Below are 15,966 nucleotides of genomic sequence, written 5' to 3' on the forward strand. Positions count from 1 at the left end.
GGTGGTAGGTCGAAGGGTACGTACATTGCCTCCACGGGGAGTGTACTTCAAATTATTCCTGGAGCCGCACTTTGACTGTACGTGACTGAAGTCCAGCTTCTTGTTTAAAATCTGAATCTATGGAGAGATGCAGAGATAGAGATGGGCGTCTTAAATGGCGGATGGAGGTGAACGCGTGAAGCAATCGGGGAGGACATCGGGGAAGACAAGAACATTACACGGTCACAACAAAATGTTAGACAACAGCTTTGTTGCGTGTTTGAGAAAGAGAGAGAGAGAGAGAGAGAGAGAGAGAGAGAGAGAGAGAGAGAGAGAGAGAGGGAGAGAGAGAGAGAGAAAGAGAGAGGGAGTGTATGATGTTTATGGGAGTGTATGATTGTTAACATGCTGATAGCCCTGACGGTGCTGAGGTATACCAGTGGGTCTTTGGTCCATGTTAGGCTGTGGGCGGATGATAGATATAGGGTGATGGAGATGAGGCGGAGCACTGATCTCCAGATCCACGAGGCGGTGCGATTGCCCAGGGTCGGAAGACATTGGCCTCTGAGCTTCTACAAGCACAGTCATTGGACAGGTCAGCTTCAGGGTGGGGGGTGGTTCTCCATGGGCATAGCGAGGTTACCTAAAGGATTATCCTGGAGCATCCGTGGAGCCGATCTTGGACTTGACGTTCTTGAAGTCGGGCAGAGGCTGGTTGATGATGCGCAACTGCTTGGGCGTGGTAGCGGGCGACTTGGGCGGGGTGCGCATCACCGCCATCACCTTCCTCTCCTGCGAGATGAGGCTGAGGGAGCGCGGGGTGCCGGGCGTCCGCGAGCATGACGAGTAAACTTCAGTTTTGGACGCAGAAGGGCAAAAGTGCTCCAAGTATTACAAAGAGGGTCTGATAGTGATGTTTGGAGGCCACACGTTTGACACCAATTATCTTTTTTGAAAGCCTCTGGGAACATTAGCATGTGTGATCTCACAGGTTCCCTTCTCAAAAGGTGTTTTTCCTTCTTACCTTTTGGGTCTTTTGGGGGAGTTTTTCCTTGGCTGTTCCAGGGTTAAAAAGGAGAGCTCAGGAGGAAGTGTCGAATTGTCCTAGTAATGTTGACCTGCAAAAGCCCTTTGAGAAGGTAACGGGAATATCCATATGTCTTTGGGAGTGTTAGGCACCCCGCCAGAGCTCTCCAACAGAAGCTGAAAGAACCAAAACAGGCTTCAACCCTCTTAATAGATTTGCTATGGACAGGCTGTGTCTACTCTATTCCTCGGTCAGTGTCCTTGACCATCTCCTGTATGGAGCATGGCAGGGACAGAGGGGAAGGAGGGAGAGGTGGTAGGTCGAAGGGTACGTACATTGCCTCCACGGGGAGTGTACTTCAAATTATTCCTGGAGCCGCACTTTGACTGTACGTGACTGAAGTCCAGCTTCTTGTTTAAAATCTGAATCTATGGAGAGATGCAGAGATAGAGATGGGCGTCTTAAATGGCGGATGGAGGTGAACGCGTGAAGCAATCGGGGAGGACATCGGGGAAGACAAGAACATTACACGGTCACAACAAAATGTTAGACAACAGCTTTGTTGCGTGTTTGAGAAAGAGAGAGAGAGAGAGAGAGAGAGAGAGAGAGAGAGAGAGAGAGAGAGAGAGAGGGAGAGAGAGAGAGAGAAAGAGAGAGGGAGTGTATGATGTTTATGGGAGTGTATGATTGTTAACATGCTGATAGCCCTGACGGTGCTGAGGTATACCAGTGGGTCTTTGGTCCATGTTAGGCTGTGGGCGGATGATAGATATAGGGTGATGGAGATGAGGCGGAGCACTGATCTCCAGATCCACGAGGCGGTGCGATTGCCCAGGGTCGGAAGACATTGGCCTCTGAGCTTCTACAAGCACAGTCATTGGACAGGTCAGCTTCAGGGTGGGGGGTGGTTCTCCATGGGCATAGCGAGGTTACCTAAAGGATTATCCTGGAGCAGTACTACGAAAAGGGGAATTTTGGGTGGTATACTCATATATATGCAGGATCAAAGTTACGAAATAGTTGAGGTTGAGAGAAGGTTATGAAGATCGCTCCGTTCGAGGGGCAAACATTTACCCTCGTCCACAGCCATCCACATGATGGAAATGTCTCTTAGGTATTGACCAGCATGGGACACGGCATGTTCTGTAACTGCGTGGATATGAATGCCTTTTTTGTCTGCCCCTTTTTTGAACTGGTTCCCCTTCAAAAAAACTTGGAATGTGTATAAGTTCTGAAGGGTTTGTCACTTTAGAAAAATAATATTTAGTTTGTAAGTGTATTCATTCATTCATTCATTCATTCACTCCTTTAAAACAAGTTAATATAGGTCTTTTTTAAGTTTTTTGCTGAAAATACCACTCAGATTATGCATTCTAGCCATTCTAGCATGCCTCTTCACCCCTCTGTTTCTTATTCTGTGGCTTTGAAATGCAAATTAGCCGCTCCGCTTACAGATATTCAACTAACAAACAAATACTGTAAACGTGATTGTGGATCCTGCAGCAAGTAACGCCAGTAACTATCTAGAAAATGGCATCTAATGTTAGCGCTTGCCCGTGCTAAACAGCGTACGAAGCACACAGCACGGTTATTTAATTAATCACCTCGGCAGCCCACATAAAATTGACCGAGTTGTGATATAACACAGTTTGTGTGTAATAAAGATGGCTACTTGATTTGAGTGCCGGAGTTGGCAGTAGACTTCCCTTTTGAAGTGACTTTGGGCTCAATGTAAGACACAATAGGGTGTTGACAGGAAACTCTCAAAATGCCAAACAGCTGACAATTGCAAGCGCACAGCCCCAGTTGGTGTTTTCAAAGCCCCCTTATAGGAGCAAGAATAAGGTTTATGGCACGACTGGGCATGTTTTTAGACAAGGACAAAAAGTTTGTTGCACAAAAATGCAAACTATTTCTATTTACAGATGAAGAATATCGCTTTAGACAAGAACTGGATTTGAAATGTATCCCCATTTTGGTCCTACTTATATCACAACAAGTATCAAATATAAACGATACAAATAATGAATTTGCACTTATTTAATAGGGCAAAATGTGCTTGTTAGTCAGGCAGACCACAAGGTATTTCACATATAACGTTTCCCTTTCTCCAAGGTATTTTCTCCCTTGAAATCCACTAAAACGGCATAAATAGCAGAGTAGCAGAGAGAGAGGCGCTAAGTGTTTTGTCCGGAGGCTTTCTACTGAGCCTCAGTAGAAAGCAACATTAATGTGCCTTTAAACCGCTCTTAAGATATCCTATAAAAGGGGCAGAAAGCGCTATGAGGCCAGGATAACATTTTCGGCAGTCGGTGCTAGAGACAGACTAGGGAATTTGGGGGAGTAGTCGGGTCAAACTCTGCCCAGACAGCACGTCTGCCGACACACAGAGCTACACACACACGCACGCACTCACACACACACACACACACACACACACACACACACACATCATGATCATCATACATACGTCATCATACATCATATAGCTACAGCAAATAGACATCTTGCTCCCTTTTTGTTGTTGTTGTTGTCTAGCACCTGTGTTGTGTTTTCACCGCCTCGCTCGCTGTCAGGTGTGCGTCGATCCTACGCCCCCCCATCCCCCCCATCTATAGCTCTCTGAGGCTTCCATGGCAACGTGGTGCTGCCAGAGCAGCAAAGATGTCTTCACACACACACACGCGCACACACACACACACACACACACACACACACACAAACACACACACACACACACACACACACACACACACACACACACACACACACACACACACACACACACACACACACACACACACACACACACACACACAAGCATTTACATATACTCAGCTGTGACTCATTTTTGCAGCACTAGGGAGTTGTTTAAGAGATACAACCAGTCAGAAAAGAACCCAAAACTGTTTGACACATATCAATCATCCAGATGTACCCAAGCACATGCCTGAATATTGTTCACTGTCTGTGCTTGATATTCAAACCGACATTGACATATGAATTTGGTGAATGAAAAGGCGTTGATGACTTGGAGTCTGAGTTGTTAGGCTCCAGGCTAGTACCTAGCTTGGATTTCTGGAGCTCTTGCCTCAAAAAATAAAGGTTATCGAGAAGTAGGGGGCTCTGGAGGGGGGTCAAAGCAAGGGCCACCTTGCTGCCCAGATCGCACACCCTCCTCTGCTTTGGGAGCAAAAGCTGTCACAACCTGTCAGAGTCTGCTGGCCAGACACTCAAAGGACGGACACACACACGCACGCACGCACGCACACGCACACACACGCACGCACGCACGCACACGCACACGCACACACGCACGCACGCACGCACACACACACACACACACACACACAGACACAATGAGGAACTTTGCATGTGCAGGGCAACAAACATGATTACTGATGCAGAAGAGAGTGACACATATTCAGTGCAAGGCTATTTCCCCCCTTCACACTCCTATCAGCCGAGCCTTGTTAGAGCTGATCTGTACAAACACACTGCCCCTTCTACCGTGGTTCTTCTTCCGTCCCCAGCGCCACAACTGCGCTTGAGACTCGAGATGCAGCGGGTCAGTAAGCCGTGGGGCTCAAATACAGTCTGTTTGGAGTAAGAGTCCGGTCTAAGAAGGATACGATGGTGTTGTGCGTAGCCACAGCAGTGGTAACAAGACACAGCCTATACACTGAATGGGAGTCCATTTATCAGGGACACTCTAAACCTGTACTGCATTATATTGAATATATTCATTTTGATTGTGTTGAGCATTGAAAGAGTGCAGCTTAATTGGGTCGAATGTCCCAACGCGGTGCTCTCTTTGCAAGAAGGAGCACAATTCAAAAGTTGAATCACTGCTTGTGCTTTTTTACCTGGATTGCCATGACAGGACTTCAGAATGGAAGACAAAAGAAAGAGGAGAAGATTGGAGGAGGATGAGAGGGCACGACTATGAGATTGGGTAGGTACAGTATGTGGGACAAGGGGTAAGAGAAAGCCACAGGTAACGTCCAAAGCTTGGGGTGGGATGGAGACACTCACAATGAGCCATAAAAACACAGTATCAAGTCAGAGATCTGAGAGATTGAATAACATGAATAGGTGAAAAATCTGCGGAGAAACTCGACTTGTACTTTTGCCGACCATACCTGGCCTCCCTTGGGCTGGTACTTGATGTTCTCCGTGGAGCCGATCTTGGACTTGACGTTCTTGAAGTCGGGCAGAGGCTGGTTGATGATGCGCAACTGCTTGGGCGTGGTAGCGGGCGACTTGGGCGGGGTGCGCATCACCGCCATCACCTTCCTCTCCTGCGAGATGAGGCTGAGGGAGCGCGGGGTGCCGGGCGTCCGCGAGCATGACGAGTAGCTGGGCGGGGTGCCCGGGGTAATGGCCGTGGAGCCCGGGGTGCGGGGCGTGGAGTGCCCGCTGCGCGCCGAACGGGAGCGAACCGACTCCGTGCCTGTTAGTTGGGGGGTGGGGGGTGGGTGAGCGTGGGTTGGGGGTGAGATAGACCAGTCGGGTGAAAGGTTAAATGGGTCATTTAGAAGCACACTGCAAAGGCTTTCCTGGATTATTATGAAAATCACTATGTGATAATCCACGATGAAAAATGACGTGATGATCGAATACTATTAGTTATCCTCCTTCGGTGGTATCGGATCATCAAGAAATTACAATATCTCCTGTTGTGATAGACCAATTTGTCGTCTAAATTAATCATGATGAGAAAACAGGTTCCGATATATACAGTACACTTGGAGTACATTTCCAACTGCAGTACTTTAAATTATCATAGCGTTAGACTGGATTCTTCAGAAGGTCCCGTATCACTTCATCACCTGAGTCAATCCTGTCAAATGCTTTGTTGTGTCTTAATGGCTGTTTCTGATATGTCAGTTTCGGAATCAAGAAGTAACTGGGAGCCTCGGGGCCTTTCACGTGGGATTTTTAATTCCTAAGAAGACGTTGTGATATTGACAGATATCGAGTGACTGTTGTGATAACTGCCTCAATATCAGCCAGCCCACGCGCCAACGCAAACATAACAGCATCAAGTAAAACATGGCATTAACTAGTGAACAAGTTCAGACTGAACGGGTGTGAATAAAAATTTGATGAAATGTGAATGAAAATTAGATGATATTTTCTCACACTTTCCGTACAACGAACGGTATTTTTCAATTCACTGAGGGTAAACTTGACGGAACAGAAAGTGACAGGAAGTTGGGGGCGATGATGCAGGAAAACCGAAAATAATAAAGGTCTTCACAATCAAGATATGAAAACATGCTAGAATATATGAGGCAAAGCTAAAGGCGGTCTGATGGAAATGTAAATGACAAATTGGACAAAAGAAGTGCAAAGCCAAGGCGACTCAGTAGCAGCTCTTTCTACCTGTCATGCTAGGGGCCCGTCCTGTCCTATGCTCCGCCCTCATCTCAGTGCGGAACGCTATAGGAAGGGAAAGGGGAACGGTTTGTTTCTTTATTTTGTAAGGAAAGTGCAACGGGTCTGAGAAGTGGGGGTTGGTCTGCTGCAAACAGTGAGTTATGAGAGCATCAGACAGGCAAACAAAGATGCAGAAACGAGAAAAAACAGGTGGGTAGGTACAAAGGTAAGTAGGTAGGTAGGTAGGTAGGTAGGTAAGTAGGTAAAAAGATACAGCAGGAGGATAAACAGGTAGGTAGGTAGGTAAGTAGGTAAAAAAGATACAGCAGGAGGATAAACAGGTAGGTAGGTAGGTAGAAAAATAGGCAGGTAGCTATTCCAGCAAGATGGCTTACAGGCGGGTCTGCGCGGGGCGATGGAACCAGAGCTGGTGTAGGAGCTCTCGTCACGTTCGTGGTGACTGCGGCGACTCAGGATGGAGGTGGGCCGCGGCAGCGAGGTACTCTTCTCAGGGCTCCGCAACCCCCCATCCTGTAACACACACACACACACACACACACACACACACACACACACACATTAAACCACTGGCCTACATAGGAGTAGCAGCCGTAATGCAGGGCATGCCCATATTGGGCATGAGACTGTGCAGGTTGTGCATTCATCGCTATGGGATCTAATTCCACTCATGGCACCGATCTCATTGAAAAGCTCAATCCTGCGGCTGAAAGTACCCCAGTTTACATTCATTTTCTCTTGCAGGTAAAACCTGAGGGAAGTATAAAAACCACAGGGCACCTGAATACAATAAATGACATCCACATTGGAAAAAAAAATAATATGCAGGGGAGGATCCATTTTCCCTTCAAGCTTTACCAATTCATATTTCAAAGACTTCCTTTGCCGTCCTGCTCACTTATAAAGGAGAAAGGAGGAGAGATTTTAAATACCTATTTATAAGTGGGTGTCATCTCTATTTCACCGATACACCACCTACCTTGCCCACAGCTCGGTGAAACACCGGGGAGCCTCTGGTCTCAGCTGAGGACAGACAGGTCTGTACTAACTCCTCGGACAAAGCGTGGCTGTAAGAGGAGGAGGTGCTCGGGCGACCGGGCAGATGGGTGGAGCTGGCAGACCCCCGCGACAAGGCGGTGGGAATCTTTGTTAATGGCAAGCGATGGGCATGGCACTGAGGTGGCGCGGCGACGCCGATGGGGAGGATCACGATGATGAGATGCACAACACCATCAAAAACACAGGACACACAGATGAAGACGACTTTAAATTTGATTCGGCATTTACCAGTCATCTGCCACCAGGATCTGATGGAGTCCCTTGTCCCAAGAGAAAAAATATTTTATGTATGTGATTTAAAGTAAAGCCTTGGCACACTAGTCGTAATGTGCGTTAAGTGTAGTGTAAGTACGTGTAAGTAGACTTAGATAACACATTTCAGTATACTTTTTGACGATTGAGACATTAACATTAGATCCTGTGTATTTACTATCAAAAACATGCACATTAATCATGAAATGCAGAAATAATGAGACTATGTGGCATGCATTAAAATACAGTGAAAAGAACCTTTTACGAATAGGAAAAATGTTTAAAAATACATTGTGTTTCGTGAAAAGCTCATGCAAGAACTAATTTCGTGCCCATGGCAACACGCATGAAAGAGACGTTCTGGAGATGGGTTTAAAAAATGTCCAAACGCAGCAGCTAATTACTTGTAATTCGTCTGAGGCAGCTATTAGCAAAGCGGCACTTTGGGTACACGTGAATGACCTGACTTTTTCTAAATGCCCCACAACTGGGTGCTTGGAACAGAACAACTGTCATTACAGTGGAGGAGGGAAAACGGAGTCACGACCGCAGCTGTTGCAGAAAATGTCAGCGGGTGGTTCAGCCGCCCACTGAGTAAATAAGCACAAAATGTATCTTGGATTAGGGAGGGGGGCATCCTTTCTCAGAGTAGAAACACAAGGAAATATAACAGCTACGCCAGGTTTGGTGTTTATAGCTCTCAATAGACGCACAAACACACAGTGATCTTCCATTCCAACAAAGGTCAGAATAGCTTTTGAACGAACAATGACCATCCAGTTCTTAAAAAACATGTTTCCTGTTTCTCGGTTTTAAACACCTCTGAATTCCTTTGGTTTTGCTCTGACTCTGTCCAAATGACAGCGGCAGCGTCATAATCAGTTATTTGTCTGCTAAGTTTTTCCCTGTAGAGATCAGCTCTTTGCAGCGCCTCGGCGGAGCCTCACACACTCACCGACGCTCTGTCCAGGGACTTCCTGGCCACGCTGAGCGGCTGACGGCTGTCCAGCACCGGCCCTGAGAGGCGGGAGAGAGAGAGAGAGAGAGAGAGAGAGAGAGAGACACAGAGGGGCAGAGAACCAAGAAGAGGCAGCATGAGGGCAGGACAGAGGAACAAGGAACGTCGGCGGGAGGCCTTGCTGATCTGGCCAACAGAGAAAAGGTTGTAATCCTTCTCTCCCTCATTATCTGCAAAACCCCACTTTGTGTAACTCTGAATACCCCCCGAAATCTGGTGCGGTAGAAACCACATGACAAATTGCACAGTCTGTAGGAGCGAGTCCCTCTCCACAGCAAGGGTATGGAAAGTCTGTTCTGCAGAGCTTTGGCAGAACATCATAGAGAATGGGGGATTTGGTATTATGTAAGGAAAACCACACCCCCTGGAATAAATTTAATTGGGGCAACGCTCGACTGAGCTTCCATCGTCAAATACGTAACACAGAAGTTGCTCCATAATGTCTCTGACTAGGGGAGCATCAAGGAGCCACTGCTACAATCAGCCCCCAGGATGAAACTGCAAAACCACCAGTTGCCTGGCAACCATAACCTGAGCGGCTATAGAAGTCTGCGGAACACCAGAAAAATAACCACAGTCTTCAAAACAAGGCCATTCTATTGACACAAAATGAAATTGTGATGAACCATGACACAAAAGTTTAAGTATGTTGGTATTCAATAGTAATTAGTCGTTCGGCATTCAGTTCCTCAACAGTCACTGAAGTAAAAAAAAATATATATATGAAATAAAAACAGAAACATGGTCGAAGACAAAGAATTAAACACATTTCGGAACAAAATGAACAAAACAAAATGAGGGGAAAAATATGAGAAATGAGAAATGTGAGGCAGTTCATTTTTATTGTGATGTGAAACCAATATAAATCAAAGCATAGCACAACACAACAAAACCAACGTCAACCTATGAAACAAAATGGAACAACTAAACAGAATATAAAAAAAAAACCAGACAAAAAAAAACCAGACAAAAAAATAACGGTATGGTGGCCAACAGTGAAGATGAGGCGGCTCCCGTCCTTTGGCCGGAGCCGTGGCGGGCGGGGCGGGGGCGCCAGAGACGAGGCTGCTTCACCTGTGACTCGCTTCCTGGGGCAGGAATGGTGCTGGATGGGCCGGGTCTGGCGAGCGGACGGCTTGTTCGCACTCCTCCTGGAAGGCGAACGTGTCTGGACCTCGGCTTTCTTGGTCAACTCGGTTTTCTTTATCACGGCTGGGTCACAGGAGGGACACATGCTGTTCACAACCACCAATGGGCCACAGCGATATCGCAAAGCAAGGACTATTTCAAGAACTGTGCAGGATGAAGAGACCACCCCCAACTTTTAGTTTTGAGAGCTTTGAGAAAATTAAAATGAAACTGTCTTACTGAGACTTTTGAAGCTCGTCACGTTAAAAGAGCAAATTTCAAGTCATCTGTAATGATGCGTAGCTTGCAGAGCAAGTTCTGTCAGACAACTCGACTGCTCCACAGGCTTCCTCGCTCTTATGGGCCGGCCTATTAAAACAGCTAATTCCTCCTGCCCAACCTGCTTTGCCGCTTGTAAAGTTACTTTGCTCCCTCCACCTCCCCTGCATCCACTTGTTAGGCTCTACATTTCTATCCAGTGGGGGGATTCCAGCTCATTAATCCTATATTTCTAATACATTAAGCATACCTATGGTTGCTGTACACCTCGCCGGGAAGGCTGAGCATAAGAGCCCGGATGCCAAACTCAAACAACGCAAAAAAAAGATCATTTAAATGTAAATGTAGGAGTTGTCTGTCAGAGCTGGTATTAAGAATATTTTAAGACTATTCTCACAATTTTCTCTGGATTCATTTTCTTGTAGTAATTAAGAGCAAAAGTAAAAGTAAATTGGTCAATTTTGCTTGTTTTTTCAAAACATGTACAGTTGTTCCTCATTTCGACATTGCATCAGCTGAAGCAATTGTTAAAAAATGTTTAATAAAAAGTGGAAAAAAAACTGAATGTGCACAGCAGCAATGAACCTTTTTTCTTCTTGAGCTCCTCTCTGGGGATGTAGATTGGCTCTTTGCGGACAAACTTGCGTTCTGGCGTGGAGATGCGTCCCTTGGCCCTGCCTCCTTTCACCTTGGACTTGTTTGGCTTCTCCTGCCTCCCCAACTTGGCCTGCTGCTGCAGCCGCTGCTGTTGCAGCTTGTCCTCTCTCAGCACAGGCATCTTGGCCGGGCTGGGAACCTTGGGCAGAGGTTTAATCTGCTCGGTGGCCATGCTCCTATCATCGTCTAGAAAAGAAGATGGATGTTAAAAATACAGCTGTCAGGGACTATAGCTGACTACAGCTATTTAAAGGGACAGACACTTTTTAAACTACAAAAAAAATGAAAATAAGACATCAATCTCACCTTGAGTGTCGATCCAAGAGCTGTCAAGGATGGAGTCATCCATGGTGGTTTCATCTCGGTCGTAGCTCTCTGACTGTTCCTCCGTCGCTGTCATTTGGTGCTGCTCTTCTGGGGAGGCAGGGGCCTCTGGGACCTCGGGGACATCAGACACCTCTTCCAGGCTAGCAGCTTCAATCTCTGCCTCCTGGGCCAATTCCACAGATTCTTCTTCTTGCTCCTCCTCCTCCTCCTCCTCCTCTTCCTCCTCCTCCTCTGCCTCGTCCTCTGCCTCCTCCTCCTCCCCTTTGGGAACAGTGACGTGGAGGGCTTCGGCCTCAGGGGGAGCAGAGAAGCGAACGCTGTGTCCCGGTTCCTCTGCTTCATCGATGGTCTGGACGACAGTGATGAAGTCATCTTCCACAGTCACCACCGACTCGATGGCAGCGCGGGGCTCAAGGATCTCCTTGACTCCTGCCGTGGAAGGCCCTGCCCTAGCCCCAGCTCTGGCTACCACCGCGAGGCCTTCCTTGCTATCCTGCACCTCCACAGCCTCCGGAGTTTTTGCTGCTACGTTCCCTGAGGGTTTGGCGTCTTCTTCCTCAGCAGGCTCCTTCACTGGCATTTCAGCCAGTGTGGACTGTGGACTGACTGTCTCTGAGGACAATCCTTCCTTGGCCTCGGAGCCCATTTCCATCGTGGCAGCACCTTCGGGCTTGGGGGCTTCTTTTTTCACCTCCTCCGCCTCAGCACACGATGCTTTGTCTCGCTCCTCTTTTTCCTTTTTCACTTTCTCTTCCTTTGCTCTCTTTTCGTTCTCCTCTTTTTCTCTCTGTTCCTTCTCCTCCCTTTGACTTTTCTCCATTTCCTCTCTCTCTTTCTGCTCCTTCTCCTCTCGTTCTTTTATCTCCATCACTAGCTTCTCTCTCTCTTCCCTCTCTCTGACCTCTTTTTCTTCTTTCTCCCTCTCTTCTTTTTCTTTTTTCTCTTTCTCCTCTCTCTCTCTTTTCTCTTTCTCCGCTCTCTCCCGTTCCTCCCTTTCTTCACTCTCTCTGATTTCCCTCTCTTTCCTTTCTTGCTCTTCCCTCTCTTTTTCCTCCCTCATCCTTCTCTCTGCCTCCGCTCTCTCCTCATTCTCTTTCATCTCAATTTCTTCTCTCTCTTTCTTTTCCCTCTCTTTCTTCTCCTTCTCTTCCCTGCTTGCGCCAAACCCTGGTGAAGCGGCCCTCTTAGGAGAACCGTAGACCTCCACCTCTTTGAGCTTAGCAGGGGAGAGCACCGGGGACAGCAGTTTGTCGTCGTCAATGTTGCTTTCGACAGAGGAGGCCGGAGAGGTTTTGACGGGCCGAGCAATGCGGTCCTTGGCCACACCAGTCAGCTGGTACACATCCTCAGCATCCACCTCCTCGTAAGCTTCCTGGTGGACCAGCTTGACCTTCTCCCTCAGCTCCTGGAGTTCTCGTTCCTCTTCCACACTGAGAGGACGGTCTTCCATCTCCAGTTTGCGGATCTGCCTCTCGTAGTCTGCAATCTCTGTTTCTGAGGCCGAACCTTCGCCGCTGGGCTGCCGTTCGGCCCCACTCTCAGACCTCCCACCTTCTTCAAGAGTAACTGTTACTGTTGGTGTTACAAAGGGCTCGACAGGCTGGCTGGCAGGGGTCTCCTCAGGTTTGGTGCGAGAACTATTCACCATTTCATCTGCAGCCATCTTCCCTTTTTCGTCAGTCGAATCCACTCTCATCTCTGCCTGCTTGTGGTCCAACTCTTTGGTGCGGTCAGCAGTTTCTAATGGGTGGCTCTTATCTTCTTCAGATGTGTCCCTAACTGCCAATTTCCTTGCCTGCTCGGCCACCTTCTCCTCAAGGACAGAGGGAATGAAAGTCTGTGCAGCCGCAGTCATTGGGCTGAGGACATCTGCAGGGGATGGCATGGGTCCTGAATACTCGCTGAACACACAATAGCCCATCTCTTCCAGCTGACTCTCAGTCTTGAGGGCTGAAGGACTCTGTTCTCCTGAAACCATGTTAGCCAGTGGCTCATCAGATAAAGCAGGACCCTCAGCTTGATCCTCTCTTTTACAAATTATTTCTGGGTCCGTGTTCTCTGAAGCCAGTCTCGAACGTGTCCCAGCAAGGTCGAGCATCTCAGGCAGGTCTGTGGCCATTACTGTGCCATTTTTATAGGTGAAGTTAGGGGGCTGTGGGGATTCAGGAGACTCTGGTTGAGGGCTAGTTTTTGTTATTGGATCAGATGTCAGTGGAGGAGAGGAAGATTCTGAGGTGACTGAGGCTGCGGTTTCCAGGATAAGGGGAGGGAAGGGTGGAGGCTTCTCCATAGCAGGAGTGGTAACTGGGAGGTAATCAGCAGATTCATCTAAACTTCCGCTAGTGTAAGACATAATATCTGTAGCCAGTGGGGAGAAGTTTCTAGCTTTGCCTTGTCCACATGGATCCATGGCTCCAATAGTGATGTTAAGGGAGTAACTTCTCTGCTCCAGGGCTAACTTTCCAGGGGAAAGCCTGCAATCACTACTCCTGTCAGGAACTGGGAAAACCTTTGTATCTTCTGCTGGGTCCTCCCTAGTTTCTGGTTTGACCTGGACCTTGGCCAGTGTGCTATAACTGATTTCCTGAGACAAAGAATCATCTGCACTTGTCTCTTCCCCAACTGTGGTTAGTTCATAATAACCTTCTGCCTTGTGATGTGGAGCCTTGTCAACATCCATGGCTGAGGTTTCAAAATATGCTGACATGCCAGATTTGTCACCCGCTTCTCTTACTGAGTCTCCTCCTTTGACTCCCATTGAAGAGAAATCTGAGGGTGCGGTGATGCTGCTGAACTCTACCACTTCCACTGAAGGCTGCTTTTCAGACACTGTCATTGGCTCTCCATATACAGGCTGAAGGGTGAGTGATCGCACAGGTTCTTTGGCTTGGATCTGAACATTTGGAGGAACAAAGCACTGCATGTCCAGGGTAGGGCTCTCTGGTACCATTCGCTCCCCAGCAAAGAAACCCTGCATCTGGGGCTCATAAAACTCTTCGGGACGCTTCTCAGATCCGATGCTGTCTGGGCTCATGGAGCCACTCTGCTCACTGGTTTGCTTTTCTGACTCCATCTTCAAAGCTGAAAGTACAACCTTTAAGTTGCAATTCTGAAGCATCATCACAAGAAAGTACTTTGTCATATTGCGGGCGAGATAACATTAAACTATGGTCTTGGAAAAAGCCATAATCAAAGCCAAAGCTATTCTTAGAAACTTACAGCACATTGACACAGCCATCACTGAAGAAGAACAGCGTGATCATGGAGTCCACCATTTCACAGATGGATGAGACAATGGCATGGGATGTGACGGAACCGGCATGGATCAACTGTGATGCTGATTGATGGAAACCAAGCAATGACAGATGGGTCGAAAGTCCACGTGTCCTCAGTAAAATAGCATTTCTGTCATTCTTTCACACAGTAACAAAAACATAGTTGTAATAAATCCGTTCAATTTTAATTTGGCACACAATCGGTAATCAGAATGGTAATCATGAAACCAAATTAGAGTATTTTGTGAGAGGAACAGTGACAATCCTGAAAATGTCATGATTTCATGTCATCTTCTACAATAACACAAAAACAGTGTAATTAAAAGTGCTGAATGACAGAGAAATGCCGATTGCACACTGACATGATAATAATAATGAAAATACGTTTTTAGAGGCATAGTTTCTTACATTTAAACACCACTGCATTAAATATGAAGCAGCCAAAGCAACATCCAACGGGAAATATTCTAAAGATCATTCACTGTGTGAATTTAAATTACTTAATTATGTGAATAAATAAAAATCATTTGTCTGAAATGCATACCAGACGTGTTCACATGATGAAAGAGTAAAACCTTCTGCCATTTTAAGAAAAAGCATAATGTTCAGCAACAATTCACACCATCACAGAAAAAATGGCCGGCCCCAAGAACCGCAGCTAGGAACTGAAACCGCAAGCGTAAAAGATAAAGAAAAAAAATAGAAAAGCAAAAATAAGTGTGGGATCTTTCACCGACAAGCCTGTGTTGCCTTGCAGCCTTAGCAGAGCGATGGGAGGATTGTTTGCCATTCCACCTGGATTCTAATGCTTATGCCATAGGCTTAGATTTACTCTTCGTGGGTGTCTGAGGTTTTTATTACAATGCAGTTACATGCAGGCAAGGAGGGCAGAGGGCAGGACACACCTTCCTCAGGGATCTCCTCACCCTCTGCTTTCTCCTCCTCCTCCTCCTTCTCCTCCCCCTCCTTCTTCTCCTCTCTGTCCATAGAGCTGTCTGTAGCAGCAATAGCTGCTGGGGCCTGCTCCAGGGCCGGAGCCTTGGCCACGCCTAAGGCCTCTGCCTGCTCTAAGGGCTCAGCCGGGGGGCTGTCCAACTCGGGCTCCTCCCCGCTCCACTGCTGCTCGTCAAGACCTGCCTCAGATTCTGCTGCTTCTGTACTCTCCTCCTCTTCCTCCTCCTCCTCCTCCTCCTCCACCTCCGCCTCGTAGTCGGCTGTAAAAGCCTCCGTGGACTCTTCTTCTCAAAAACATGGGGGGAGAGGTGGACAGATCAAGACTACGGGCAACACAGACTTGGGTCATGTGGGGGACACAGTTAACGTTTGGGACACCAAGCTCAGGGAAGATATGGCAAATGGTGGGCTGCTGTCGACAGATATAAATACATCACAGATGTACATATATGCTGCGTGTGAGTAGTTCACTCCAGTCAGTTGTGTTGTGCAGCTACTAGATGTGGCTGTCTTGGTGTTGTTTCATGCACTACCATTACCAGTAAGCAGTTACATATACCCTATTCTCTTGCTTGACAATATCTACGATGAAGTCAATAGAAGTTTGTCCA

General features: G+C 47.3%; 1 protein-coding gene across 1 annotated transcript in view; it reads right to left on the minus strand.

Annotated features, from left to right (window-relative positions):
- map2 (microtubule-associated protein 2) overlaps nucleotides 1-15,966 on the minus strand; it is a gene marked incomplete at both ends in the record, with an annotated part of 41,815 nt that overhangs the window by 6,706 nt on the left and 19,143 nt on the right. The window contains 12 exon segments of the mRNA XM_080019519.1: nucleotides 25-117; nucleotides 615-642; nucleotides 644-784; nucleotides 5,321-5,459; nucleotides 6,395-6,451; nucleotides 6,784-6,919; nucleotides 8,673-8,734; nucleotides 9,810-9,947; nucleotides 10,728-10,985; nucleotides 11,106-11,826; nucleotides 12,286-14,207; nucleotides 15,307-15,642. Of these exon segments, the coding sequence (XP_079875645.1) occupies nucleotides 25-117; nucleotides 615-642; nucleotides 644-784; nucleotides 5,321-5,459; nucleotides 6,395-6,451; nucleotides 6,784-6,919; nucleotides 8,673-8,734; nucleotides 9,810-9,947; nucleotides 10,728-10,985; nucleotides 11,106-11,826; nucleotides 12,286-14,207; nucleotides 15,307-15,642 (4,031 nt within the window).

This window comes from Zeus faber (genome assembly GCF_960531495.2).
Source record: "Zeus faber genome assembly, chromosome: 18".
Classification (NCBI taxonomy): Eukaryota; Metazoa; Chordata; class Actinopteri; order Zeiformes; family Zeidae; genus Zeus; species Zeus faber.